The sequence below is a fragment of the Cantharellus anzutake genome, assembly GCF_015039405.1.
Source record: "Cantharellus anzutake strain C23 chromosome Unknown EI90scaffold_6, whole genome shotgun sequence".
NCBI classification, from domain to species: domain Eukaryota; kingdom Fungi; phylum Basidiomycota; class Agaricomycetes; order Cantharellales; family Hydnaceae; genus Cantharellus; species Cantharellus anzutake.
The window spans coordinates 808,712-831,484 of NW_024066956.1; the positions used below are offsets into that span (position 1 = coordinate 808,712).

Below are 22,773 nucleotides of genomic sequence, written 5' to 3' on the forward strand. Positions count from 1 at the left end.
TCAAACAGCAGTTCACGCCAAGAGTCGACGTCCATCGTTCGCGAAGCGACACGCTCCCAGCGCCATATACGACGGAGCTCGAGTCTGGATAAAGATGTCCAACCTACGCCTCTGGATCCAATGAAGCTGGAACGGATGAGAAGGTGGATCATTTCCTTGGCTATAATTAATTTCAATTTAGATGTTGGGTAAATGCGTTGTTTCCATTGCATGTTACCTGTAACACTGATACTCAGTGCTACAAATATCAAACCAGACCTGTTGTAGATATCCTGTATCCCTCCATCAGCCTGACAGACGCCGAACGAGAAAACGTGTATGTCGGTTCACGGGACCTTCTAGCCTCTTAGAACTGAGGCAAGCCATGTAAAGCGCCTTTTCATCCTTCCCAGATACAGCACTATTCGATACTGGTTCGGAGGTCCATTCATTTCGTATTCCCGAAGGAACAACACCCCAGGAGGATGAAGCGACAACTCATGATATCCACTGGACACCTCGCCCTCCGTCGATTGACGGGTATCTATATGGATATTCGCTTTTTCATCAAAGAAGGGACGATTCCTCAAAAAGGGGTTATCTTCAGGTCCGTGTACACGCACTTTCTCAGTGTTCTCCATTCTTACTGACTGCTGCCGAAATAGCGCTCCGTCGTTATACTCTCGCACCTCCCGTATCCATCGTTATTCCTAACGGCTCTACACGACCTTGCACCTCTATACTTCTCGCAAGGCGCGCCCTCACTTGAGACAGCTTGCCATAACATTGCAAACTGGTAAGAATTCCGTTTAACCGGTCCCATTCTCAAGCTTTTTATGACACTACATTGCGAATACTACCTGTTTCTTTGCAAGCTAAGGCCAGACCCAACGTTCGGATTGTCCTGCGAATTGGGATTTATGGGGAGAGTCCTGAATGTTGAGCTCCCTCAAGATGAGCGGCAACAGCAACAACCTCTTCAAATCACGTCGAACGCAGACCCTCCAGTAAGTGCATACCAAAACCCTCGGTGAGCCTCGAACGCGAATTGAGCTTATTGCAGCTCCTCGCGTCTGTACCGCCTTCGGATCCATCTCCTCTCCGCATCTTCGCTCCATGTTTACCAAAGCTGTGGTCAGTATGGGAATGCCTAATATTATGCGAACCTCTCATCATCTTCGCTGCCACCCCGCGAGAGGCGAGTCTGGCAGTGTGGTGGCTATATGAATTTATTCGTCCGGTAGGTTACCCGTTGCATTGTTCGGGTACTCAACTTATGGTATGCAGCTGAACGCGGCGATCGACCTTCGGCCGTATTTCCACATCCACGATCAAGATTTTGAGCGCATAGTGAACAAGAATGGGCCAAGAGCTGGAATGTTATTGGGAGTAACGAACCCGTTCTTCACCAATGCTTGTAAGCACTGGCCGCATGTCCTGAGTTTAGGACGCCCACCTCGCCATCACCATTTTCATCACAAGAAGGACCGGTACGTTCTAGATCGGGATGCTTAAAGGCTCTTGGCTGATCATCTGATTTTTTTTTTTGGGGGGGGATAGGGATGGTCAAGCTAGTAAAGTTCCAGAAGCAAGCCTCAAGTTTGGCCCAGACGCCGGCTTCCATTCAAGGCACCAGCGCTACATCAGTAAGGACAAGGACTTGCTAAAGCTTCTTGAGACAGCAGTCCAGAAAGGTGGTCAAGCAGGTATGTTAACGATTTCCCTTTTGTAACAATATATTTACAACACGTAATAACTAGAAACTGAAGCAGTGCATCTCATTCGCCGACACTTCTCAATGCGTGCCTCGGAAGTCCTGGGTCCTCTTAATCGCTATTTTACCTCCCTCATTCACAACTCTGACCTCCCGACGCTCCCATCGGCCACGAAGAATTCAACATCCTCGGCAGCATCTTCGCACCACAAATCGGACAGTGGAAGCGGCAATTTTCTAGGGTCATTCGCTGATGCAGATTTTCTGGCATCTCTTAAGACCCATGGGAGCACATTACCTTTCCGCACTAAGGCCAAACAGAAGGAATTTTATGAGCGCTGGTTAAAAAGTCCCGCATTTGGTATCTGGCTAGCCGAACGCGATGCTGACACTCGTACAGCATTGAAAGGGAAGAAGAGAGCGAGATAAACACGTCAATAGCCTCAACTCGCATCCTTTCATTCTATGTATGGTGCCCAAGCTTCTGTCCATCGAATATAATACCACAATATTCATAACCAAAGCTGGCGTTATAAATGAGTAGCACGACACATGATATACAACGACAGGATGCCCCGCGATACCCAAAAGTGGCTTATTGCACTTCCTTTTCTTCCCCATAACCGGGCACCATGCCAAACTGGGCTGGAACATCGAGTGTAACACGATTGGGACTCCGGCTTGATGCTCTTGGAGGGGTCGAGTTTGTTGTGAGTAACGGGTTGCTCGGGTTTGGAGAAACGCGGCCAGGATGGTAACCACTAGGAGGGGCGCTCCCCCCTGAAAGGGATCGGCGGAATGATGAAGAGTATGGGGAAGGTGCCGCAGGAGGTAAGGGCGAGAAAGGGAAGTGAGAGGCAGCTGCGGACCCAGGTAAGGAAGGAGGGAATATTGAGGTTTCCCCATTTGCCCATGGACCCCGTGCGCCTACATTGGGTGTTGTCGAGTATGGACCGGTAGCAGAGGCATTGGATGTTGAAGCGGAGGATGGGGGATGAGAATAGGTGCTGAAAGATGTAATGGGAGTTGCTGTCCATCCTGGAGATGTAGCGTCTTCCCAAGCGTTCCCATTGCCAAGCATCCGCCTGCTTAGAGTGCCCCCGGTCCAGCGGCTCTTACGCGAAGTAGAGTGGGCGTCTGCAAGGAGATCTTCGTCGTTCTTCGAACCAATGGCCACTTCCACGGCTTTATTACCGATCTTAAATGCCCAGCTAGCACAAACCCAAACTCCACCCACAACCCCAACCACACGGAGTAAGAATTGGATGAATGTGGTCGTTCGCTGGTAAACATCGATGGACATGGGGTCTATGTCGAACTTGAAATATATCCCTGGTGCCCCTTCGCCATGTTGAATTTCCTTCACATAATGCGTCACACTATACTGGTTCGTATGGACTTGGCTACCTGTTGAGGCATGATACGTTGTCGGGACGATGTTCATAAAATATTGGAAGACAGTAAATCCTAAGGGACAGAATGTGTAAGTGTCATGGCGGCAGAACAAGGTACCAGGCTGACTGTGGTCAGTGGATTCATAAGAGCCATCTAATGGTTGTACGATATCCGGAATATAAGGTCCAAAAGAGAATTCGGTAATGATGTGGCTAAGGTTCATCACTTGTCATAATTTGGAGGTTTCAGAATCAAATACGGGTGGGGAGGTGGGGAGGAAGTCGGCTCACTATTATGGTCGGTATGCTCATGGCTGCCATATCCATGACCCAGAGTGGTAATATGCAGGTTCCCTGATAATGATATGAGTTGCATAGTCAATCGTGAAAAACACATCGATTACCTGTTACTTTTTTGACATGAACACTGCCATAGACTCTGCACGCTCGTGCATCCGGACGGTAGTTATAGGTTGGCGGAAACTCTGCTTTCTTCGAACCCCTAAGCCATGAGAAAAGTCCCCTCGATTTTCTCGACAACGTCACTGCTTCACTGGCATCCATTATCTTCCGAGTTTGATAGTTCCTGGAAATATTCAAATAAGCGCATATACACAACAGTTGACGGGCTAGAACCCACTGAAGCATTTCTGCTTGACCAACATCAAACGTAGTCTGCAAACACGTATATCGTCAAGAACGTGCTGAGAACATGATGTAACACCGCTACCCACTCCATCTCTTCGGAATTGATTGCTCAGATGTAACCGCTCGCCCACAGCATCACGCAAATCAACGCTTAAGTCTTGGAGGAGTCAGAATAGTGACAATCTTTCATCGCGTGCCTGACGCACAATGACACGGCATATTGACCACAATATCGACATTCATGGTCATAATTTGGGCCAGCTGTGTATCCACACTGAATTCTTGATCCGGCCAGCCCCAGACATACTCGTAAAGGTCATTCATCACCAGAAGTATTGACAAGAGAATGATAGATATGGTGATAAACCCCCCACCCGTCGTCCTCGACTTGTAGGTTGGAGGGAGCTTCGGGAAGGCATCGAATTTCCGAATTGGGGCAACACCGTCGAGTTTCTCGAGCAAAGAGTCAGTTTCAGATGCCATGCCGGCAGCCTAAACTTCTGTCTGGTAAGTTGTGGAGGTCACTTCAGGTTGTGATTGGGAGCGTTACCTTTTGCCTGCAATATTGCAGCAATGCCAATTAATGAAGTTCAGACGTGGATGCACGTGAGTGAGACTCACGTGGAGTCTCACGTGACACTCTAATCACGAGAAGTCCCTCAAGTCACAGCTCGAGTCAATCTGCCCCTGCGGAAGCCTGTGAGTGTCCTCGAACTCTGAGGGCGCTGTGGTCTGACAGCTCTGGCTAGCCGACACAATTTGATCCCAGTAAAATAGTTATACAATAATGTCGATGTCATTCCCGCCTCGACGCCCGCGCTTGTCATCCCCCGATGTCTATCTAATGTACGAGCACATCAACACTCACCGTTTTGGGCGCTCCTCCAGCCCCGGGTCAGACTCAGAGGAGGATGATGAGGATTATGATTCTTTCAATGAATCCGATAGTGGCGATAATGAGCCTGCCGCAGTCATGGGAGAAATGGACATCGACACACCCACTGACGCGGAGAACAACACTACCACTATTCAGACAAAGGAATATGTATCCTCTGAAAAGACGGATGGAGACGCAGAAGATGAAGACGAGGAGAGTAAGGAAGAGCTTCTTCGGAAGCGAGTCGAAAAGCGTAAAGGAAAGCAGCCCGAACAAACCGAAGCGCAGAAAGCCGAAGCGCGCGCTCGTCGACGAGCTCGCAGGATGCTGGAGGAAGAAGAGGCCTACAATAATGTCTATAGACCTATCCTCACTATCAAGAGCAGCCAAGGATTCGTCTGGAATCAGGTCAGTACACTGTCTCTATTCGTGTGCCTCTCTGAATTCGATACCGTCGGTACAGGATTTATTTGTTCCTGCTTGGCAAAAGGATCGATGTGAGCACAAACTTGACTTCTGACCTCCTACTGGCGCTTGCCAACTCGACACTGACTCTTGATCTAAGACCTCTGCTCGACGTCTCCGTCCTCCAATTTTTCGCACCCCACTCCAGCCCCCTTATCCTCTGGAATGGATTTCGAAGTTGAATGTGTCGAAATCCGTGTTCGGGAATCTGAACTGAACGAGCTGATTCCCCGGTAATAACAACAAGCGCAATCATCCACCTCCACCCATCTTATTGGCCTCTTCGGTGCTCTGGTTTTTGGTCCTGAACATCATCATATTCCGCGATATAGGATGAATACACTGCCTTACCCCCTTTCCCCTCTATGTATTTTTCAATCCACCTCCCCCCTCTGTCAACCACCCCTGTATCATATTAATGCCTCCACGCCCCATTCAGACCTTATATTCGTACGCAGGCCTGACAATCCTTCACCTCACACATTTCCGGCTTAGTTTATGTAAGTTACATCCAAATAACCCTGGACGCTTGCTGCGAAACCGATTAAAACTGTCGCGCACAATTCTGAAAGGAAACCTTAGAGGAAAATGCCCATTTATGTCTTGCGATACAATTCGTAATTTCCATTCATGCCAGACGGACGCTGTAGCGGCTAAGATCATCAGCGTCGCCCAAAAGTCTGTGCTTTGCGGATAGCGAATGCTTCTCGACACTGATAATGAGTGACTTCCCCACTGTGGGAGACATCCGTGACTGATGGTAAATCCATGGAAGGCTGGCGGCTCACCGAGGTGCATGAACAGCAATGACGCTATTTCCTAATCTCTTGTGACACTGAGGACATCTACGGACATGAAGGGCACGATAGGATTTAAAGGCCTGATCAAAGAGCATCGAAGCTTACATCCGCGTATCGGCAACCTTCACTCGTCGTTCCCGGAGACTAATCAGGTTCGCATCGACCTCGCCTCGTCGCGCTTTCCACAATTCCCTTGTCACTCGATTATGTATCGTTGGAGCAGTGAGAGCCTCCAACAGGAACGCTCGGACGTCCTTTGTGCTGACAAGAGGAGGCAAAAGTTCGAGAACTTCGACGGGGTCCAGTCGCACCCCATATCGAGAAATGAGGTCTATGGCGGGGCCGAGGAGGAAGACCCGTTCTCCCTGCGGCGAATGCGGCTTGGAATAAGCTATGTTAGAGGGTTCTCGAAGATAGATGCGGAGCAAAGTCAGGAAAACCCCTTTAGGATCGGGAGCCTTTTGGTATACGTGTTTGCAATACCTATGCATATTAAAGGGCGATAAGAATGGCTTGTGCTGCTCATTAAAATCATGGAAGAAACGCACTCTTCTGCTGCGGGGAAATCCTCCAATCGATGGACATAGATTTCCAAAGCTGCTTCGTGCCGGTTCATGCGTCCGAGAAGAATAGCCCGAGCTTCATATAGATCTAGTTTCAATAAAAGCTGTAATCATATCCAAATTTGAAGTATGATGGGCATTCACCATTGCCAGGCAATTGGCTGTATAGTCTCTCGGGACGGATTCTATCTGAGATTTTAATGAAATCTAGAAGTCGTGTGTATGAAGCCTTCCGCAAGACTGGGTGATTCTTCAGACACTGTCGGGCATTCAGTGAGAGAGTTACCTTCGGAGACCATCGGGTCTACGGATCCTTTCAGGTACATATCTGCGAGACGATCATGGAATGCGGGATCAGGCTCCTTGACTTCATTAATCAGGAATTCAACGAATCTAGCGCCAAGTTCAAGATCAATATCTTGGAGGAAATCTGCAACCTCTTTGCGAGGCAGTTGCACCTCTTCTGCTGTGAATATCTAGGTAACAAGGCTTTAGTTCGGAGGCGGATGAGTTCAAAGGTGTCCTCACCTGAAGTCCTTGTTCTTGGTCTGCTTCGAGTACCCATCTGGCGTGCGAGAAGATCAGCGGAAGGTACTGGGGATCGAGCTTTTGCAAATATCGAATTGCGGGTTGCAATCTCAGTTCCGGGTCCGCTTCCCTCAAGCTTAAGCTGAAGGGCACAATTAGCGCGACAAGACGGCAGCATTAGTGAAAACGAGGAAAACTCACTCATGCAGAAGATTTAGGCCTTTCTCGTGCATCTTCTTCCCTTGATACAAATCAATGAGTTCACTGAATTGCTTTGATCGTCTCGTTGAGCGCACAACCGATGCTCGCGAAGGATATCGGTCCTACCTTTCGCTCTCTCAGCACTTCTTCAACCTCGGTTACTTCGTACCAGTTTGGCACTCGACACAATGACCCAATGAGGCTCGGGGGCCGAGACAGAAGGTAGCATTTGAACAATGCAGTGTCCGTGATCTGAGCAAATCGCAATAGCTGCTCTGGAACCAATGCAGAAAGAGGAGCATCCGGTAATGCGAGAAGATCCTCAACAGAGGTTTCGGACAAAAAAGGAAACTCGGTCGATTTGGCCGGCGTGATGCTCAGGGCCGCCAGTGCAGCGGATAACTTGGGACGTCGGTCCGTGAGGTAACGCATCAATACTTCCACAGAACGCTTGAGTCGTTGCTCTGCGAACAGTAGTTAAGAGTTAAATTTTTGATATGTTCGTAGAATCAATGTACTCGCCAGTCGTCTCCTTGGGGGAGGGTTCTGTGGGCAGCCGTGATGTCAAGCCCGAAGGATCATGGCTTGGAGCAGTCTCCAGGCCCCGGATGCTTTCAGGTCGCTTCTCGAACAGTAAAGTAGTATCCGAAGAAGCCACCGCATGGGCATTATCCTGCTGTGGTGCAACGTCGTCGACGGATGGCCCTCTGACACGGGCGACACCTTTCCCTCCAAACAAAGTAATCCACTCTTCACGGTCTTTTGCGAGTCTACCTGAGATGACAGTAGGATACATGGCCACGACTTTCGCAGGATTAGTGTCCAGCTCAAGAAATATGTCAATGGCCTCGTCGTAATTGCCTTCCGCAAACAGAGAAACGGCATATAAACCCTGGACGAAGGAGATGCGACGATCCTAAGGTAAAGGCTTCTGAATTAGAAAACGGAATATAAACGAGTGACTGGCGCTCAACCTTGTCTTTGAGCGTTGCATTATCAAGAGTTTCCAAAAGGGCCAATGCATCCGAGTACCGTCCAACATCGATGAGCTCTTCAATTTGTTGACCCCATGGCTGCATTTCCAGTGTCCAGATCGTGCTTCCTTCCGCAACTGCTGCGGCCTTCTCAATCGGAGTAGAAATGAAGAAAGCAGGGGATCGCAATGAAGGTGATGTCACCAATAAGCGCATAGATACCCCTTGAGAGTGATTGCTCGTCTCAAGGGGGTCCGGGGAAAAGGGATACGAGAGCGTTTGAACGATCACAAGAGACAATGATGAACGAACTTGGATACGAGGGAACGCCTGCTGCTGATTTCCTTGGGCTGCGAGGAGTGACGAGGAGAGGGGAGGCAAAATTGAAAGAATGTACGGCTTAATGGAAGCTAATTGGAGCACATTGTTAGGAGGGGATGCAGGAGAATGTTAATCAATTTACCTGTGTCTACGGGGGTGGCTAACCAATCCAGCACCTGATTGCGGCTCACTTTACCGTCTGGCCCGATGAAAGTGCCGACGCCTGTATTTCAACACTGAGACATAGACTCCCAAGCACAACGAAAGCACAACACCTTCTTTGTTAACAAGGACTTCGCCTTCATATAGTTGCACGACGGAAGGCTTCATACTTCGACCAAGACCGAGAGTCATGTATCCTGTGAGTCCACTCAGGGCACCCATACCAACTTTACCCATCCCAGTGCCCATAGCCGTCGTCGAGGTGGTAGGAATCACTAATTCGGCTACGGACATTGTAGATAAGTACACAAATGCATACCCCGTCTCGTACGCAATAATCAGTGTCTGGGGATTGCAGAAAGCCATGGTTCTGGGAGAATGGGGGAGATGCAACTCCTGGAATGGATGATCAATCACCGACTCCTAGGAGTCCTCATTGATACGCTTGCCTTCGGTTCTGAGATCTCCCCATCCTTCCATGTGTAAACCACTAATTTCTTTTGGCAACCTACGGCCAACACGGTTACAACAGTGGGCACCCCCCCAGCCTCAGCCATTTCAGGCACCCTAGATTCGCCGGTCCCATCCAAATGTTGGACCGAGGTGTGGATTGCGAAGCTGAATGCACCTTTCGCTTGTGTCAACGGTGTGGCGGGGCCGAGTTTCGGGAGGGGATACAGTGTAACAGTTCTGTCTAAAAAAAACGTCGGTATTCAGCCGACGTATCGATGTTCTGGGACGTACCACTGAGAGTTACAAGCGAATTCACATCTCGAAGGTAGCCAAGTGCATCGATAGACCTCCGACTGAAGTTTGGTCTGGACTCCTGTGGCGAAGCCTCATATCCCTCGGACTCTAAAGACTTGTCACTAAGGTTGTACCATATGAAATGTGGGTGCTACATACTATGAATGACACTGTAAGTCAGCAAGGAGCCTGCAGCGGTCCCGACGTAAAGCGTGTCCCCTGAATTCATCGCATCTCAGGATTTCGTGGACTTGAGAGTGATGGCATTTGACGCGCCTTGCACTAAAATGCACTCCACTCTCTCTTTCACCCCTCGCACAAGCTCTGCAGCAGCGAAGGGCGGCATAAGCGCCTTGTGACGACACCGTCGCCTGAAGTCACATGTTCCGCTCCCTTGTGTCAATGGTTCTATCCCATGGTCCGCTTCAAAGTGAGTCCGTTCCCTCTGCTTTTGGCATTATACAGACGTGTTATTCCCGTTCAGAACCGATGGTTCTTGGTTGAATTCATTCATGCCGACAGCAAACCACCCACTTTGGTATCGGAGAGAGTGGTTTTTCAGGCGTTAAAGGAGAGTGTGCAGACGAATTTTGGGGAATGGGGGGCAGGATCGCTCGACAAATTGTCTGGTGCGCTACTCCCTGAGGTCCTGTATGTCCACTAAGCTTCGGAAAAGTCAGGTACTACTCTCCTGTCACGAATATATGTATCATTAGAGCACCGAGAGAACGATACCGATTGGCATGGGGGGCTTTGACTCTCCTGAGTGCTCTCGAAGACGTGCGGTACATACCACGCGTAATCAAAGTCTCTGGTAAGCCATTTCGTATGGATCCAAGCTTGGTTTTCTCAATAGATTGGGAACCACAGGTACTGTAAAGAAGCTGCAGTTAGCTGCCATTCGACACAACCATGAAGAGATCTCTAAAATCCGAACTCATCCGAGGGGCCAGTTGACAGAAGGTGAGTGCATTGAAAGTGCCACTGTGGGGATATAACTAATACTTAAATCACAGCGGAGGCAATATCATACCTGGCTCGAAGCCAAGAAGAGATCGAGGGGTTGAAGGAATACTAAAATTAAATGTTATACGAAGATATGGTTAGAAGGGTTCATTGCGATATGCTGCTCTTGGCCATGGCATCGCTTCAAATTCTTCGGGACCAATATGTTGGCGCAAAACAATTAACAAATTCTGCCCCAGCCTAACACTTTCTGAAAATGCCTTTCCTTTTCTCCGATTCTCTAGTGGTCCACAGGCTCAGTGCTAATACAGAATGTGTTACAGATACGCCCACTCACCGATACTCAAACATGACTTGGACGGCAATAAACAAGCATGGCAGAGCGACCAGAAGGAATTTTGCACCTACAAATCAACCAATACATATAACTCAATTCGGGCATTCTATTGGAGATGCGTACCTTCCCATTCATGCAAGAGCTGGTTTACCAAGTACCGGACTCCATCAGCTCCAAGTACGAAGCCAACAAGGTTAGCCAGCATCATCATAATGATATTAAGAGCTCCGCCCACTGCGCAGACGTGCCGATACCAGCTTCTCCCATCATACTGCGGGTTGGAAGTCAGCTAGACAACCTCAGCATGAGCATGCCACTAGCCTTGCTCTCCGGAAATAGCCTCGTGCAGCTTACTTCGGGAATGATAAAGAGCACTACAAGCCAACTCCAAGCGAGTAGCTGTGTAGACAAGTCATGCCATAGTGCAACAAATGTGAAGACGATGAGCTTGGGGATAATGCCGAACGAACGCTTGTCCCCGCCTCCGAGTGGAATATAAATGTACCTGAAAATTCTTCTGTTCACGCGAACCTCCAAGGTACGAGCGTACGTCAGAGCTCACCGGATCAACCATAGGTTATAGCTCCTATGCCAACTCCTCCAGAAGCCAAGTGTAGAGTAATTGTTTGATACACATCTGATCATGTTCTCTGGAGGATCAAATCCATCTAGTAGCGACCACAAACGAAAAAATCTCCACGGTATCAGGAGCTAACACCCAAGTTACGTCACCCAGGGTATGTAACAGAGCATCAATAGGTCGAACCTTAAGCCAGATAATGACTAGATTCCAATACCCAATCATGGCGAGCTGGAAAGGCGTGTCTCCTGTCCAAGCTTTCGCGTCTTTGATGGCGACAACATACATGAAGTGTAGCACAAACTCCATCGTCAAAAGAGATACGAGGAACCGCAATGCATAGCCGACTCGAGTTCGTCGGGATATTTGGACAGGCTCGCGTAACTAGAATTGATGGCTTTGTCAATTCCTTTTTTGGTGAGGTGTGAGGCCCACCTGCCAAACAAAATCGTTGAAAGTCATGATCGGACCGGCAATGTAGAGAGGAGGATATAGGGTGTAAGATACGTAGTTGACCAAATTGTACATCTCAAGGGGATGCGGGTCCGAGATGCGATGACGATCGTCTGAAGTAAAACTTTTCGAGTTTTGCTGCTGCAGACACAACCTCAATGCACCCTCTGTTATGCGGATGGACATCCTTGCGCACATTCAATTCTGTATTCATTGCTCTGCTGGCCCAGTTAAAGTCCAATCCAAAAGAAATAAGGCGAAGTATTGTGACATTGAATGAGATGCTCCAACGAGGGTAGACCCCCCGGAATGCATCCTATGTGACCATGAGGAGGATTAAGATGTGTGTCAGAAGGATACGCACCAGGAATGCCAGGGAGGCGTGCAAACTTTCAAAGCGATAGCCATCATAGTGTTTGTTCGCGAATAAAATGAAAATGTTGAACGACCACGCGACATAAACACCATAACGCTGTCCAGCGGAAGATTTGGTCAATAGGTAATTCAATATCAATATGCCGAGGATTTTGAGTGCACTAGCCCCGTGGAGAATAAATATGAGAGAGATAGACGTAATAAGAAGGAAGGGAGCCCGCGTAGAGTTTTGGCTATAGGGCGAAGGCCCAGCGTGAACACACTTTGTGTAAAGCTTCGAGGAGATGAGGTGTACGGAAGACAGGAAAAGAAGTGACATGAAATTGTTCCTAAATGACCTGTACTGCATGTCACTGTTATCCTAAAGAGAAGAGCGTGTTAAATGGTGGAAGAACAGGAATGATAAATAACTTGCCACTTTGCGCCCAAACAGCCAACCATTGGAAAGTCGGTCCTGATACATTATGTAGTTCGGATGAGAGGCTGGGGGAAAATCAGAAATAGCGATGAGACCAGTCCGCATAATCGTACTCTGGCTTAATTCAATTGCAGACTTGAAGATGAAGGGCACGACCACGAGGAACGCGACCCCATAGAAAGCAAATTCAGGTGTTCTCCACCTCGATGGCTTAGTTTTCATAAGTGCCGCGGGGCTATAGTTGATTGACGACGGCACATGCATGGTAAGATCAGTAATTGTTGCCGCTTTGCATGCAGGGCTTCGAGATGAGCTGTGTGTCAACATCAAAGGGAACCCAAATTGGGATGCCGGAGAAATCCGAAGTCAATTCATTTGTTCTTGACTAACCACTCAACTCCGGAGTCACCCCAAAGTCATCCTCTTGACCAACCACCACAATGTTCTCATCACCGTCTGCCATACCGAGCGGCTCTTCGGGTTCGCGACGGCAGTCAGGTGCCGTTGCTACTGCTGCATTGAGGTCGACAGGGCTTGTAGATGAAGACGTACGAATGACGGACTCCTTGAGTGGTCCAAAGCGCCATGCTCGTAATCGCATACATGAGAGGTCAAAACCTTCCTTAGATAGGCTGGGAAAGATGGAGAGGAATGCTGCTGAGACAGCTAAACGCACGAATATGGTGATGATCTTTTTGACCAAGTTTTTCCTTTCTAGCCACCACACAAGACGCTTACTGGGTCTCTCAACGACTATTCTCCCGCTGTCCCCAGCTTTCCACGCGGCCCAAATCCAATATTCCAGTCTTGATCAAAGGGGCTTCTTCCGGCTCTTTGGCATCTCGCTTGGGTATAACTGAGTCTCCATCAGTTCTCGGTCGTCAAGCGCGACGCCCAGTCTCAGTCGGGACCCGCGTTCAGGATGCAAAGGCCGCCAAGGAGCCCTCGTCTGGGCGTGAAAGTGTTGAGGTGCTTCGGGAGTTTGTACAGAAACGCTATAACCCTCAGACCCAGTTTTTGAATCTGGAGGTACATACTTCTCCTTCAATTCCCTCAAATTTGCAGACTAAAGCACACGTAGAACATGGCGGAAGACGATTTGCTCAGAAAATATAAAATCGATAGCCCCGACTTACCCACATCCATGCGCCAAATCGGTTCTGTCGTTCTCAAACTCGCCAAAGAACTCGAACCACCGTGTCTCACGTTATCCCTCGCGAATAACCGTTTCGTAGACACTCGGAACCTCGATTATATCCAACATTATCTTCCCCAACTCGCCAATCTGAGCCTAGAAAACAACAAAATCGCTAACTTCAATGCTTTGGATGGTTTGACATCCAACAGGAAGTCCGAAATTGCCGTTTCAGGAATCAAAGAATTGGTGCTGACCGGTAACCCCGTCAAAGAGAAGTTGTCTTCAACAGCCGAAATCATAACCTACCGAAGGTACAAATCCTACTGACTATCAGGACGTCGAAAACAACTAATCCGGCATTGCAGTGAGGTTGCACGTCGGTTTCCAATGCTCCAGATGTTGGACCAACAACCAATCATACCCATCACTTTTGACGTCCCCCTCTCCTTTACTGCTGCGCTGAGCAAACCAGAGTCACTGTCTGATTCTTTTCCCGTCGGGATACAAGGAAATCTATTCGGTGGCCAAGTTGATCAGATGACAGGAAACTTCCTTACCCAATTCTTCCCTCATTTCGACAATGCACGAATCTCACTCCTCCAAGCTTACTCAACCAATGCGTCGTTCTCTGTTTCGGCCGACACCACTATCGCACCGCGCGCCAAGAAGCGACGATTGCATCAGACCTTGCCGAATCAGCACTCATTAGCCTGGACGTGGTGGTTATCAGAGTCACGGAATCTTAGCCGGATTCGTCATCTCGACAGAGTGACAAAGACTCTACACGCGGGCCCGGATTCCATTCGCACCGTCTTCGAACAAATGCCTGCAACTAGGCACGATCTTAGCAAAGGGGATCAATTCATCGTTGACGCGTATCCGATTCCCGGCATCCTGCATGGACAGCCAGCTGGAAACGATGTCTTGTTTGTTTCTGTCCATGGCGAACTTGCTGAGGGTGTGTATCTGCGCTTCCGTTTTTTTTTTGCACGACCCTCATCCTATGTTTTAGGGCCAAGCTGGGGCTTGCGTTCATTTGATCGCTCGTTTATACTAGCATTGTCAGCCGAAGGTTCACCGTACGTCTCAGTATTGATTCTAGCCTTCCTGTTGTAACAATTTGCTCTTCCCAGTGCTAAGCTTGCGGGTTGGCCTTGTACTATCATCTCGGATCAGCTTACGATTCGGAGTTACTCAGGCGCAACAGCATGGAAGCCTGGTTCCCTCATCGTCAGCGACTACATGAATGCGCTTAGTAAGAAGAAGCCTGCCGTCTCGAAGCTGGCTACTGGAACTCCTGCGGTTGTGCCCGGTTTGCAGTCACTTCCTGCGCTTCCACCTGTCCCTCTTCCGACGCAAAATCCCCCTGGAATTGATCCACTACTCGTAAATATTGTAAGTTGTAGCTGCGTCACCTCCGCTCTTAATGTTCACTCAATCTTTTGCAGCCGGAACCCCAGAGGGTGGTGGTGCAAGAATTGGCAGCAAGAACTGGCCTGACCACTGCATTTTCCATTCAATGTTTGGAAGGGAACGGATGGGACCCTGATCGGGCAATAGCAAACTTCGAAGCTGTTAAAGTTCGTTCGTCAGTTGAATCATTTGATTGGTCACATTCCTGACGAGTTGTCCCCTTCGTAGACAAGTATCCCCCAGAAGGGTTTTCCAGATGAAACCCACCAACCCGAACTTACTTCGTACTATCAATCTACTGTTAATGATGAATGCATTTGCGCGTGTATTTTTTTATCCCCCTTTTCGCCTTCTTTCATAACGCACTGGACTCATACACAATCAATACATCGCGGACACTTATTTTTAATTTAGCGCTAGACCGCCCTGAAAGGCGGCATTAGACGTCGTGTCAAGATTTGCACATTGATTTGGAGAATCGCAGGATGGCATGATGCGAGTTGCATACACTACTAAAACAACATTGTCCGGCTTCCAACAAAGCTGTATCTCGGTAATAACTAACGCCAGCGCATCGTCGCTAAGCGCGGCTAGTGGAACCGACATAGTGTGCGTCTGCGAGGTGGCGAATCTCTAAGAGACTACCTGAGCATCAACCTCTCACACCGTCTCGAGAGCATATGAAATCGATACGCAGCAATCCGATCGCGCGCGTGGAGCTGATAATATTATTCTATGATGTTCTGAATTACAGCCCCTGCTTGTTCTGGATGAGACGCCTATATATGACAATTGAAAGTCAACGAAGCTTCGACGCAATCCCCACAACAGAGATGCGACCAAAACTCGCTACGGTTTGCTGATATGTCAACACAGATGCAGATACTCTATTACCATGGAGACTGCTTCAGCGTAATTGGGTTGATTGCACAGTGCTGCAGTGGTCAACGGCAAACCTCCAACTTACTGCATTGATTGCCCGCGGTGCAACGGTCCAGACAAGCGTAGCCTCGGCACATGAGCCTGGTTGGCTGTCAAATTATCCGAAACCAAAGTCGTGACCCAGCAATCTGTGCATGCAGACGCGGCGAGTGATCAAATTTTCGTGACCGATCGATCTCCGAACAGGCCCCCTCGAGCTGTCATATTGACGTACTGCATCTGGTGACTTGGTAGTAGCATTACTTCGCATCCATGTGCGACATCGGAAGACAGAGCGTAAGACCATGGCCTCAACGCAAGCATCCCCATCCATGTAGGTTACCGAAAACATTGGAGACAATTCCATGAAACTAACACCCATTTGATGAAGAATCCTGTCGTTGTACTGAATTCTTGATAACATGTAATTTTTTCCTTTGGTCCCGTCGTGCGGGATTTGTTTTGGGCAACTTTTCAGACTGTGATTTTTCCTCCTTCATAACATTCTGCCACGATCGGAAACTAGTGGGCATAAGTTTGGGGCAGACAATGCACAGGCGTTCAGACATTCAAGAGGTCCGGGACGGATGGCATCAACGCGAACCTCTCGTTTCGTGTCCGTTCATCTTGATCTTTTACGTCAAGGGCTTCCTTATCTCGCGCCGTCCGATACAGAAATTTCCCCTCTTAAGCGAGCGGATGTCTCCCTAGCTCAATAGAATATAAGTGGGAGGAAGTGAGGCAATCACCACCAAACGGTGATGACTTCAAGATTAGAGGCGCATGAACACTCGCCACCCTCAGCAACACCAGTTGTGTCCCGACTACTGCTGACCCACTGACACGCAGGAGCCTGACAAGATGGGGACATGAAGTTAATAGACCAAGATATGTTGTAGGCTGTAGCGGAGTTGGCCGGATTGGTCATTGCCTATTGTGTTCTTTCGAACCTCTGTTCTGCTTAGGTGTTACGGTGGCAATCATGACTGACGGATTGACCCAAGTCGTTATCTCCCCCGATGAAGGATCCCTCTTTCCACCTGTTTCCTACGAGGTTCTGCCATACGGGTTTCTCCTGAATAAGTTCATCACCAATCCGGATGGGAAGACGCACGACCTGGTAATTGGTCCCCACGATATCGCGGAGGTGGGTCCACAGAACTGAGTGTTTGGATTATAGTGACTACACTATCCCTCAATAGCATAAGCAGTATCGGAGGTTCTTAAATCCCATTATTGGGCGGTGAGCTGCGGCCCCTAAATGTCTCTCCGATCCGACTCATATCCTCAATCGATCCAGCTACAGCAACCGTATACCTGCTGGAGAACACCACATTGAAAAAAATGACGTTCGAGCATTAGTTAGCGCCATTGCCAATGGTGCTTATTGCCATCATCCAATAATCCTGACGCCACAACTCATTGACATATGGTAATAGAAGGGGGAAAGGTGTCACTCCACGGGGGCCCTGAAGGCTTTGACAGACACGCATTCACTCAACTACCGTCCCTTTCCGATTCGCAGCTCTTCACTAAGGAAGAGATTACTTCCATTACGGAAAAGGCTGGCATAGGGCAAGAAGCTGCAATCTTTGCTAACACAAGTGCCCATGGTGACCAGGGATTTCCTGGTGAGCTTTATGTGGAGGCGCTTTTCTTGACGATCCCTGCATCCAAGGAGTGGGAGCCAGTTACATATAGACGTTCGCTTGGTTCACTTATCATCAACTACCGGGCAATTTTGCGTGCGCCCGATGGGTCTTCCACCATCATATCACCAGTGAATCTCACTCAGCATTGGGGATTCAACCTCGACGCATCCTATGCCAAAGCTGGCGAGTCGACTCCAGACGTGAAAGACCACAATCTGTATATTCAGTCTTCCCGCATTCTTGAAGGAGACAGCAATCTACTTCCAACCGGTAAGCTTCTAGACATCAGAGGCGGACCATTTGATTTTACTGGTCTGGATACAACCATTGGGGCCAAGTACCCTGATCCTGGTTACGGTGGGTATAGTTCCCCGAAGCGGGATCAGTGTAATGACTCACATACCACGCGTATTAGACCACTTCTGGTTATTTGACGAGCCTCACGAACCTACTCATTTCGCCAAGTCAAAGCTTGGGTCGACAGATCTCATAACACCCCTGTTTGCTGCCCTCCCTCCAAAAGTTAGGCTTTCATCGAAGCGCAGTGGTTTTGATTTCCACGTCACAACAAATCGTATGTTCAAAGGAAACTTTGTGTTCGTTATGTTGGAATTGACTGCATCTCCACAGAACGGGGCGTGCAATTTTACTCGGGAATTGGTTTAGACGGCAGTGGTACCCGGAAACCGATTCATGGTGGCTCAGCTGACGGCGTAGGTTATACGCAAGCGACAGCTGCCTTCTTGGAGTTCCATGCCCCTCATTCTGCGTTTCTCCACAAGTTTGGAGATCCTGCTCAAGCTAAGCCTGGAGATGACACTATACTCACTTCAGATGAGCTTTATAATCACTGGGTGAGGTTAGACATATGGCACACGCCTAATGTAGGCGAAGAAGAGCCCTGATTTGCCCCACTTGCTCCCTGACTCGTGTCCCTTATGTAGTCTATCTTTGAATACATTTGATTGTTGACTGAAAAATCGACATCACTGTTTGGAGTCGATAGAGGCTATCGCAAATCAATATGCCCAGCCTTCAGAGCCACATGGTAAGCTTGCCGAATTGCATTTCATCGCGATTGTGTGCATCATTAAGGGTTATGGGAGAGAGCCTTCCCCGCACCACTCCCTTCGTCTACGTCCCCAAAAAGAGAAGAGAAGAGTGCATATTCTAGAACGCCTTTGACGGGTAGACCCCCCGGCCTCAAGGTTGGGCGAGTAACACAAACACGGGCCCAGCCGTATCACGCCCATGTGGGTTTCGGCATCTTCCCCTCGGAGTCAAATTTCAAAACCAACTGTCTAATGCAACTTCGATCTTCCTGCGTTCCGTAGGATCTTCAGTAATTGGCGCTTGGAAGTCACATTCTGGAAGAGCGGCGATTGCACAAGGAATGTACATGGCTGAGAACATTAAACTTCAGTGCTTCCGTTTCCCGTTTCAGCGTTCGGATTCTTTGATCTCGGTTGTTAGCAATGTACTGGGCGAGTCTGTCGTGTGGGTACTTAGCTCTCCCAAAGAAAGAGCCAATCCCCGCTACTCCATAGCGGACCCCTCAACTTGATTGGAGAGTACTCAAGGACCTCTAACAAACTGCAGTTAACAAATCTGGCTAAGTCTGCTGGCGAATAAGCAGTTGAGGCAAGACCACAGAGTCGAACTTCTTTGACCCGATCACTTGCGAACCTGGCGTCCCATTCAGTTCATGTGATGGCAGACTCGCCAAGCCAGTGGGTTGTAGCAGAGCATTTTATTGCAGCTATTGCACTTCTGACACGAATGCAGCTCAATTAGTTGTTTAATTCATCAACGCACCCGCTGAACGCACCCTCCCCATGTCAGGCCGCTCGTAAATTTATACACTAAATTTTTAATGCAGGTGGAAGGGTAAAACGTGTAAGTGCCTTCCAGGCGGTGCTTAGGATTAAAAAGTGAGCGCAAATTCAAATCGAAAAACTGACGTGACCAATTCCAGCTTCCAGATCCTCCGACACCCCGAATTCGAGTTGGAATTGAACCACATCAGCACCTCTGGTTTCTCATTATGTCGCCACCGCTGGCGGCTACTTGTGGCGCAGTGGACGATCATGCGGAAGAGAATGCGCGCCCTCACACTCGTAAATGATCTTCTACCCCAACTGTACCCCAACTGGCTAAGGCGTTCGAGGTATTGGGCAGCGTCGTGCCGAATGCGCCATCATGCTGCTTTCTTCAAGCTCTTCGTGGACGTGTGCAGCCGACGATGGCGACGAGGTACTCTTTCTCTGTTTGGTCCCTATTTCCGAAAGACTTACCAATGTTTGATGCGGGTGTTGTCTTTCTGCCATTTCATCACCTTTTAGAAAGGAATACCACCTTTCGCCCCCACAACGCAGCGAGCCATCCCATGGGGCCAAACGCTCATTATGGCGGTGGCCGCGTCCTGTCGATTCTGATTTGGTTGTTGGGTTGTAATACATTGCTCGAGCAAATCGGGCCATTCTTATACAACGCTCTTCACCGGCACGATTGGCTTCAAGGAACGACTCGGATCGAACGTCATATGTATTTCGATTCTCAGTACAGGGAGAAACAGATTCACAGGCACAGTTAGAGTATCTCGATTAGCCATAACGTCAAACTCCGTTCTTGATAGCACGTGTGTTCACACTAATTCCCGCTATTCTGTCTGACTGGCAATGAGGAACTATCCCCTCACACGATTACGTGGCCGCTCAAGATCAGTTAATTGGCTTGACGCCAATATGGCGACGCTTCCCACTAGGCTGAATGCGACCACGATAGCGATTTTGTCCCTTTTGTCCGTATGTTATTTGAAAGGTCAACCCAAAATAAGAAATCAAAAAGTGAAAAATGAATGAGCGCTCGAACGTGATCGGTGGCTTGTTCCAACCGATCGGCTGTGCTTCTACTGGTGCTCAAAGCCTCAAGCCGGCACACGCAGCCATACGAGAAGCGGAAGACGCTCACTTGAATGTTAAGAAATGTTCTTTTCGTAGAGATATTTGCTCCAACAGACGACGTCGCACCTTTAAATGAGCAGATATATTCAGTTCTTATGCACAGGCTTTGTGTGCTTTATTCCGGATAGATGTATCCTCTACCAGAGCAGATGATACGCACAACTAGCCGAGATAGGTACATGCTGAGCTGTTTCGTACTCGTGTTGATCCGCTTTACGGAGCATACCGCCGGCCGCGATGGATCGGGATCCAACTTGTGCCCTCTAGATATATGCGCTCGATCCTGTACCCCACTCCCACTGTGCACTTTTGTCTCCTCGCCAGAGCAGTTCGCCCTCGATCTCTTCGACCCTCAGGCGCTGTACTCCCAATCTGGCGATCTATCCTAAGCTGAGGCAAATTGAGGAAGACTTCGCGGCAGGCCCAACTAAGGGCCAGCGTCACTTTTAGAGGCATGAAATATTCTACGCAAGAGTGACACGCTGTGTTGCATTCTACATGCATCTGGTTGTTTATGTGGTCGTCACTGGATGTCGTACGCGTCATCTCGTATCGCCGTTTAGGCTGTTCCATAGACTTCGTACACTGAGGGATAAGGCGTTGTGCTCGACATCGGATAGTCAAGTACGAGGATGGCACTTCCACCCATGCAGTGGTGACCCATTCAGTGAATTCCTCCACTCTTCCGGCCTTCCCAACTAACATGCTCCCTTGGTTTCTCGGAACAAACTTGGAATGTATTATTCTCAGTTACATGCCTCTGTACCTCGGAGAGAAATATTTCCAGAGAAGTATAGAACTCGAGTTTATCGTTTATTGGTATGTGCACGGGGATAACGGTGTGCCCATTCACGAGGCAATCTATGGCACCGCACCAATGAATTTGTCAAAGGTAATGTAACCCCCCAACGTTTCACAATCAAAGAGCGGGCTCTGTGATTCACGATCTTTCTCTTGATAGCCATCGTTGAAGCTCCTGCACAGGTTTCGAAACCACTTCTGCAGCGACGGCGAGGATATCTCCGATGGAACGTGGCTGGGCATTCTCATAAGCCTCCGTTTTGCAGAAATGATGTCGTCTAGGGGTCCTCTATGCCATGCAGCAAACTGATGCACTGGCTTACGTTCCCCACTTGCATCATAGCGGCAAAGCATCCAACCAAGGATGTAGAAAAAGGATTCAAGATCATGTCTATACAACCTTGGAGGAGGGGGTCCTGCGGCTGTCAGAAGGTCCATGGAAAGGAAGGGCATGGTACCGGCAAAGGTGGGCTTTCCGTCCTGAACCTGGAGCGCGAAGTCAAGATCCAATAGGATCCCACGAGCCGGGGAGTCTTTCGAAACCATCAAACTACTTGTGTTGAGGTTGCAATGGAGGATTCCCGCATTTTCGTACAGCATGTGATGGGCTACAACCGATGAAAAGTTCAGAGGGTGAGTGAAAACGAAGGGAATGGGAGTACCTTGAATCAAAGATCGAAATATGGTTTCGAAGTCTTGACGACGAAGGACACGGTATAGTGGAACGCATGATGGTCCCAGGACTTGCAATCGCAGCTCCCGATCCCCATAGTGTATTCTGGATTTCAAGTTGAGTTGGGTTCTGGGACCCTCTGAAAAGCGTCCCAGGGTTGAGGAGTGATACAACTTGGCTACTCCTTGCACGCCATGCCGTTCGGCGAGATGGTAAAGGGAGTCAGATGTTGACGATGACGGACACTCCCACGATAATTTGAGAACTACGTCCTTTGGGATGGTCTCTGACCAGCAGTCGACTGATTTCCTAGCCGAAAATAGGACCAATCCACGACCTTCAAGGTCGCACGAGATGTGCAGGGTACCGCATAGCAAAAAGGGGATGTCTTGGATTGTGATCGTTGCTTTCTCCATAGTGGCTAGTGACTCCCAGGGATCAGGAGACTGGATGATTGGTTCAAGGCCAAGCGCAAACGCAGTACTCAAAGTGAGGTGGATGAATGCAGAAACGATTTCGTCTGGGTGGTCGGTGATGTCGATCGGTGCTGAATAGAAGCCACCGCCACGATCAAAATACCAGAAAGTGATAGCGGAATGATTCGCCAGGACACCCAGGACATGCCTCCTGTTCCCCTGTGCCGCCATTGCACCCTTCGCCATTGCATGGAGATAACGGGCCCACTGGGGGAGGGGAAACTGGGGTACGAT

The 22,773-nt window shown here is 49.0% G+C and overlaps 10 protein-coding genes across 10 annotated transcripts; 6 read left to right on the forward strand and 4 right to left on the reverse strand.

Annotated features, from left to right (window-relative positions):
- Nucleotides 1-120: 120 nt before the first annotated feature.
- EI90DRAFT_3144076 (DUF1630-domain-containing protein) lies at nt 121-2,122 on the forward strand (the record flags this gene model as incomplete). The annotated part of the gene is made up of 9 exons (XM_039065091.1): nt 121-188; nt 257-316; nt 373-586; nt 645-775; nt 860-986; nt 1,043-1,219; nt 1,267-1,469; nt 1,540-1,685; nt 1,740-2,122. The coding sequence occupies 9 exons, from the start codon at nt 121-123 to the stop codon at nt 2,120-2,122; spliced, it is 1,509 nt and encodes a 502-aa protein (XP_038921376.1).
- EI90DRAFT_3151239 (endoplasmic reticulum vesicle transporter-domain-containing protein) lies at nt 1,931-4,348 on the reverse strand. The gene is made up of 8 exons (XM_039065712.1): nt 4,286-4,348; nt 3,942-4,232; nt 3,822-3,892; nt 3,728-3,762; nt 3,492-3,673; nt 3,379-3,441; nt 3,215-3,313; nt 1,931-3,160 (listed from the first exon to the last, which is right to left on the reverse strand). The coding sequence occupies exons 2-8, from the start codon at nt 4,216-4,218 to the stop codon at nt 2,289-2,291; spliced, it is 1,599 nt and encodes a 532-aa protein (XP_038921377.1). The 5' UTR covers nt 4,219-4,232; nt 4,286-4,348; the 3' UTR covers nt 1,931-2,288.
- Nucleotides 4,349-4,363: 15 nt separating this feature from the next.
- On the forward strand, nt 4,364-5,689 carry EI90DRAFT_3151240 (uncharacterized protein). Its single transcript, XM_039065713.1, has 4 exons — nt 4,364-4,434; nt 4,485-5,020; nt 5,076-5,109; nt 5,178-5,689. The coding sequence occupies exons 2-4, from the start codon at nt 4,523-4,525 to the stop codon at nt 5,312-5,314; spliced, it is 669 nt and encodes a 222-aa protein (XP_038921378.1). The 5' UTR covers nt 4,364-4,434; nt 4,485-4,522; the 3' UTR covers nt 5,315-5,689.
- Nucleotides 5,161-5,691, forward strand: EI90DRAFT_3037755 (uncharacterized protein). The gene has a single exon (XM_039058809.1). The coding sequence runs from the start codon at nt 5,411-5,413 to the stop codon at nt 5,570-5,572; it is 162 nt and encodes a 53-aa protein (XP_038921379.1). The 5' UTR covers nt 5,161-5,410; the 3' UTR covers nt 5,573-5,691.
- A 48-nt stretch (nt 5,692-5,739) lies between these two features.
- EI90DRAFT_3144078 (vacuolar sorting protein 39 domain 1-domain-containing protein) lies at nt 5,740-9,602 on the reverse strand (the record flags this gene model as incomplete). Its single annotated transcript, XM_039065092.1, has 16 exons — nt 5,740-5,812; nt 5,866-5,922; nt 5,983-6,360; nt 6,426-6,528; nt 6,585-6,680; nt 6,727-6,916; nt 6,969-7,110; nt 7,170-7,240; nt 7,296-7,631; nt 7,858-8,061; nt 8,126-8,553; nt 8,607-8,687; nt 8,740-9,022; nt 9,070-9,320; nt 9,371-9,481; nt 9,533-9,602. 16 exons carry the CDS (start codon nt 9,600-9,602, stop codon nt 5,740-5,742), a joined length of 2,874 nt encoding a protein of 957 aa, XP_038921380.1.
- A 60-nt stretch (nt 9,603-9,662) lies between these two features.
- On the forward strand, nt 9,663-10,492 carry EI90DRAFT_3037758 (uncharacterized protein). The gene is made up of 5 exons (XM_039058810.1): nt 9,663-9,803; nt 9,858-10,002; nt 10,050-10,187; nt 10,244-10,336; nt 10,390-10,492. Exons 1-5 carry the CDS (start codon nt 9,789-9,791, stop codon nt 10,449-10,451), a joined length of 453 nt encoding a protein of 150 aa, XP_038921381.1. The 5' UTR covers nt 9,663-9,788; the 3' UTR covers nt 10,452-10,492.
- On the reverse strand, nt 10,389-12,808 carry EI90DRAFT_3037760 (MBOAT-domain-containing protein). Its single transcript, XM_039058811.1, has 11 exons — nt 12,616-12,808; nt 12,500-12,567; nt 12,074-12,445; nt 11,906-12,025; nt 11,692-11,850; nt 11,443-11,640; nt 11,239-11,387; nt 10,998-11,181; nt 10,800-10,947; nt 10,677-10,743; nt 10,389-10,619 (listed from the first exon to the last, which is right to left on the reverse strand). Exons 1-11 carry the CDS (start codon nt 12,764-12,766, stop codon nt 10,580-10,582), a joined length of 1,656 nt encoding a protein of 551 aa, XP_038921382.1. The 5' UTR covers nt 12,767-12,808; the 3' UTR covers nt 10,389-10,579.
- Nucleotides 12,809-12,942: 134 nt separating this feature from the next.
- On the forward strand, nt 12,943-15,313 carry EI90DRAFT_3151245 (uncharacterized protein; the record flags this gene model as incomplete). The annotated part of the gene is made up of 8 exons (XM_039065714.1): nt 12,943-13,185; nt 13,277-13,531; nt 13,584-13,951; nt 14,006-14,598; nt 14,653-14,719; nt 14,774-15,035; nt 15,089-15,224; nt 15,282-15,313. 8 exons carry the CDS (start codon nt 12,943-12,945, stop codon nt 15,311-15,313), a joined length of 1,956 nt encoding a protein of 651 aa, XP_038921383.1.
- A 1,643-nt stretch (nt 15,314-16,956) lies between these two features.
- Nucleotides 16,957-18,531, forward strand: EI90DRAFT_2907824 (galactose mutarotase-like domain-containing protein; the record flags this gene model as incomplete). The annotated part of the gene is made up of 6 exons (XM_039054300.1): nt 16,957-17,121; nt 17,183-17,217; nt 17,275-17,354; nt 17,414-17,983; nt 18,042-18,200; nt 18,257-18,531. The coding sequence occupies 6 exons, from the start codon at nt 16,957-16,959 to the stop codon at nt 18,529-18,531; spliced, it is 1,284 nt and encodes a 427-aa protein (XP_038921384.1).
- A 2,776-nt stretch (nt 18,532-21,307) lies between these two features.
- Nucleotides 21,308-22,159, reverse strand: EI90DRAFT_3037774 (uncharacterized protein). The gene is made up of 2 exons (XM_039058812.1): nt 22,053-22,159; nt 21,308-21,998 (listed from the first exon to the last, which is right to left on the reverse strand). Exon 2 carries the CDS (start codon nt 21,988-21,990, stop codon nt 21,451-21,453), a length of 540 nt encoding a protein of 179 aa, XP_038921385.1. The 5' UTR covers nt 21,991-21,998; nt 22,053-22,159; the 3' UTR covers nt 21,308-21,450.
- Nucleotides 22,160-22,773: the final 614 nt, after the last annotated feature.

What these genes read in the sequence shown, in the direction of transcription:
- EI90DRAFT_3151239 (XM_039065712.1), bottom strand. Translation starts at nt 4,218, where the DNA reads ATGGCATCTGAAACTGACTCTTTGCTCGAGAAACTCGACGGTGTTGCC. An exon ending in GGTCAATATGCCGTGTCATT is followed by an intron (nt 3,893 to 3,941) that starts GTGCGTCAGGCA and finishes GACTCCTCCAAG; the next exon opens with ACTTAAGCGTTGATTTGCGT. An exon ending in GGTCAAGCAGAAATGCTTCA is followed by an intron (nt 3,674 to 3,727) that starts GTGGGTTCTAGC and finishes GAATATTTCCAG; the next exon opens with GAACTATCAAACTCGGAAGA.
- EI90DRAFT_3151240 (XM_039065713.1), top strand. Translation starts at nt 4,523, where the DNA reads ATGTCGATGTCATTCCCGCCTCGACGCCCGCGCTTGTCATCCCCCGAT. An exon ending in AAGGATTCGTCTGGAATCAG is followed by an intron (nt 5,021 to 5,075) that starts GTCAGTACACTG and finishes CCGTCGGTACAG; the next exon opens with GATTTATTTGTTCCTGCTTG. An exon ending in TGCTTGGCAAAAGGATCGAT is followed by an intron (nt 5,110 to 5,177) that starts GTGAGCACAAAC and finishes TCTTGATCTAAG; the next exon opens with ACCTCTGCTCGACGTCTCCG.
- EI90DRAFT_3037755 (XM_039058809.1), top strand. Translation starts at nt 5,411, where the DNA reads ATGAATACACTGCCTTACCCCCTTTCCCCTCTATGTATTTTTCAATCC.
- EI90DRAFT_3037758 (XM_039058810.1), top strand. An exon ending in ATCGCTCGACAAATTGTCTG is followed by an intron (nt 10,003 to 10,049) that starts GTGCGCTACTCC and finishes GCTTCGGAAAAG; the next exon opens with TCAGGTACTACTCTCCTGTC. An exon ending in ACGCGTAATCAAAGTCTCTG is followed by an intron (nt 10,188 to 10,243) that starts GTAAGCCATTTC and finishes TGGGAACCACAG; the next exon opens with GTACTGTAAAGAAGCTGCAG.
- EI90DRAFT_3037760 (XM_039058811.1), bottom strand. Translation starts at nt 12,766, where the DNA reads ATGCATGTGCCGTCGTCAATCAACTATAGCCCCGCGGCACTTATGAAA. An exon ending in TGCAATTGAATTAAGCCAGA is followed by an intron (nt 12,568 to 12,615) that starts GTACGATTATGC and finishes ATTTTCCCCCAG; the next exon opens with CCTCTCATCCGAACTACATA. An exon ending in GGCTATTTCCGGAGAGCAAG is followed by an intron (nt 10,948 to 10,997) that starts GCTAGTGGCATG and finishes TCCAACCCGCAG; the next exon opens with TATGATGGGAGAAGCTGGTA.
- EI90DRAFT_3037774 (XM_039058812.1), bottom strand. Translation starts at nt 21,990, where the DNA reads ATGCTGTACGAAAATGCGGGAATCCTCCATTGCAACCTCAACACAAGT.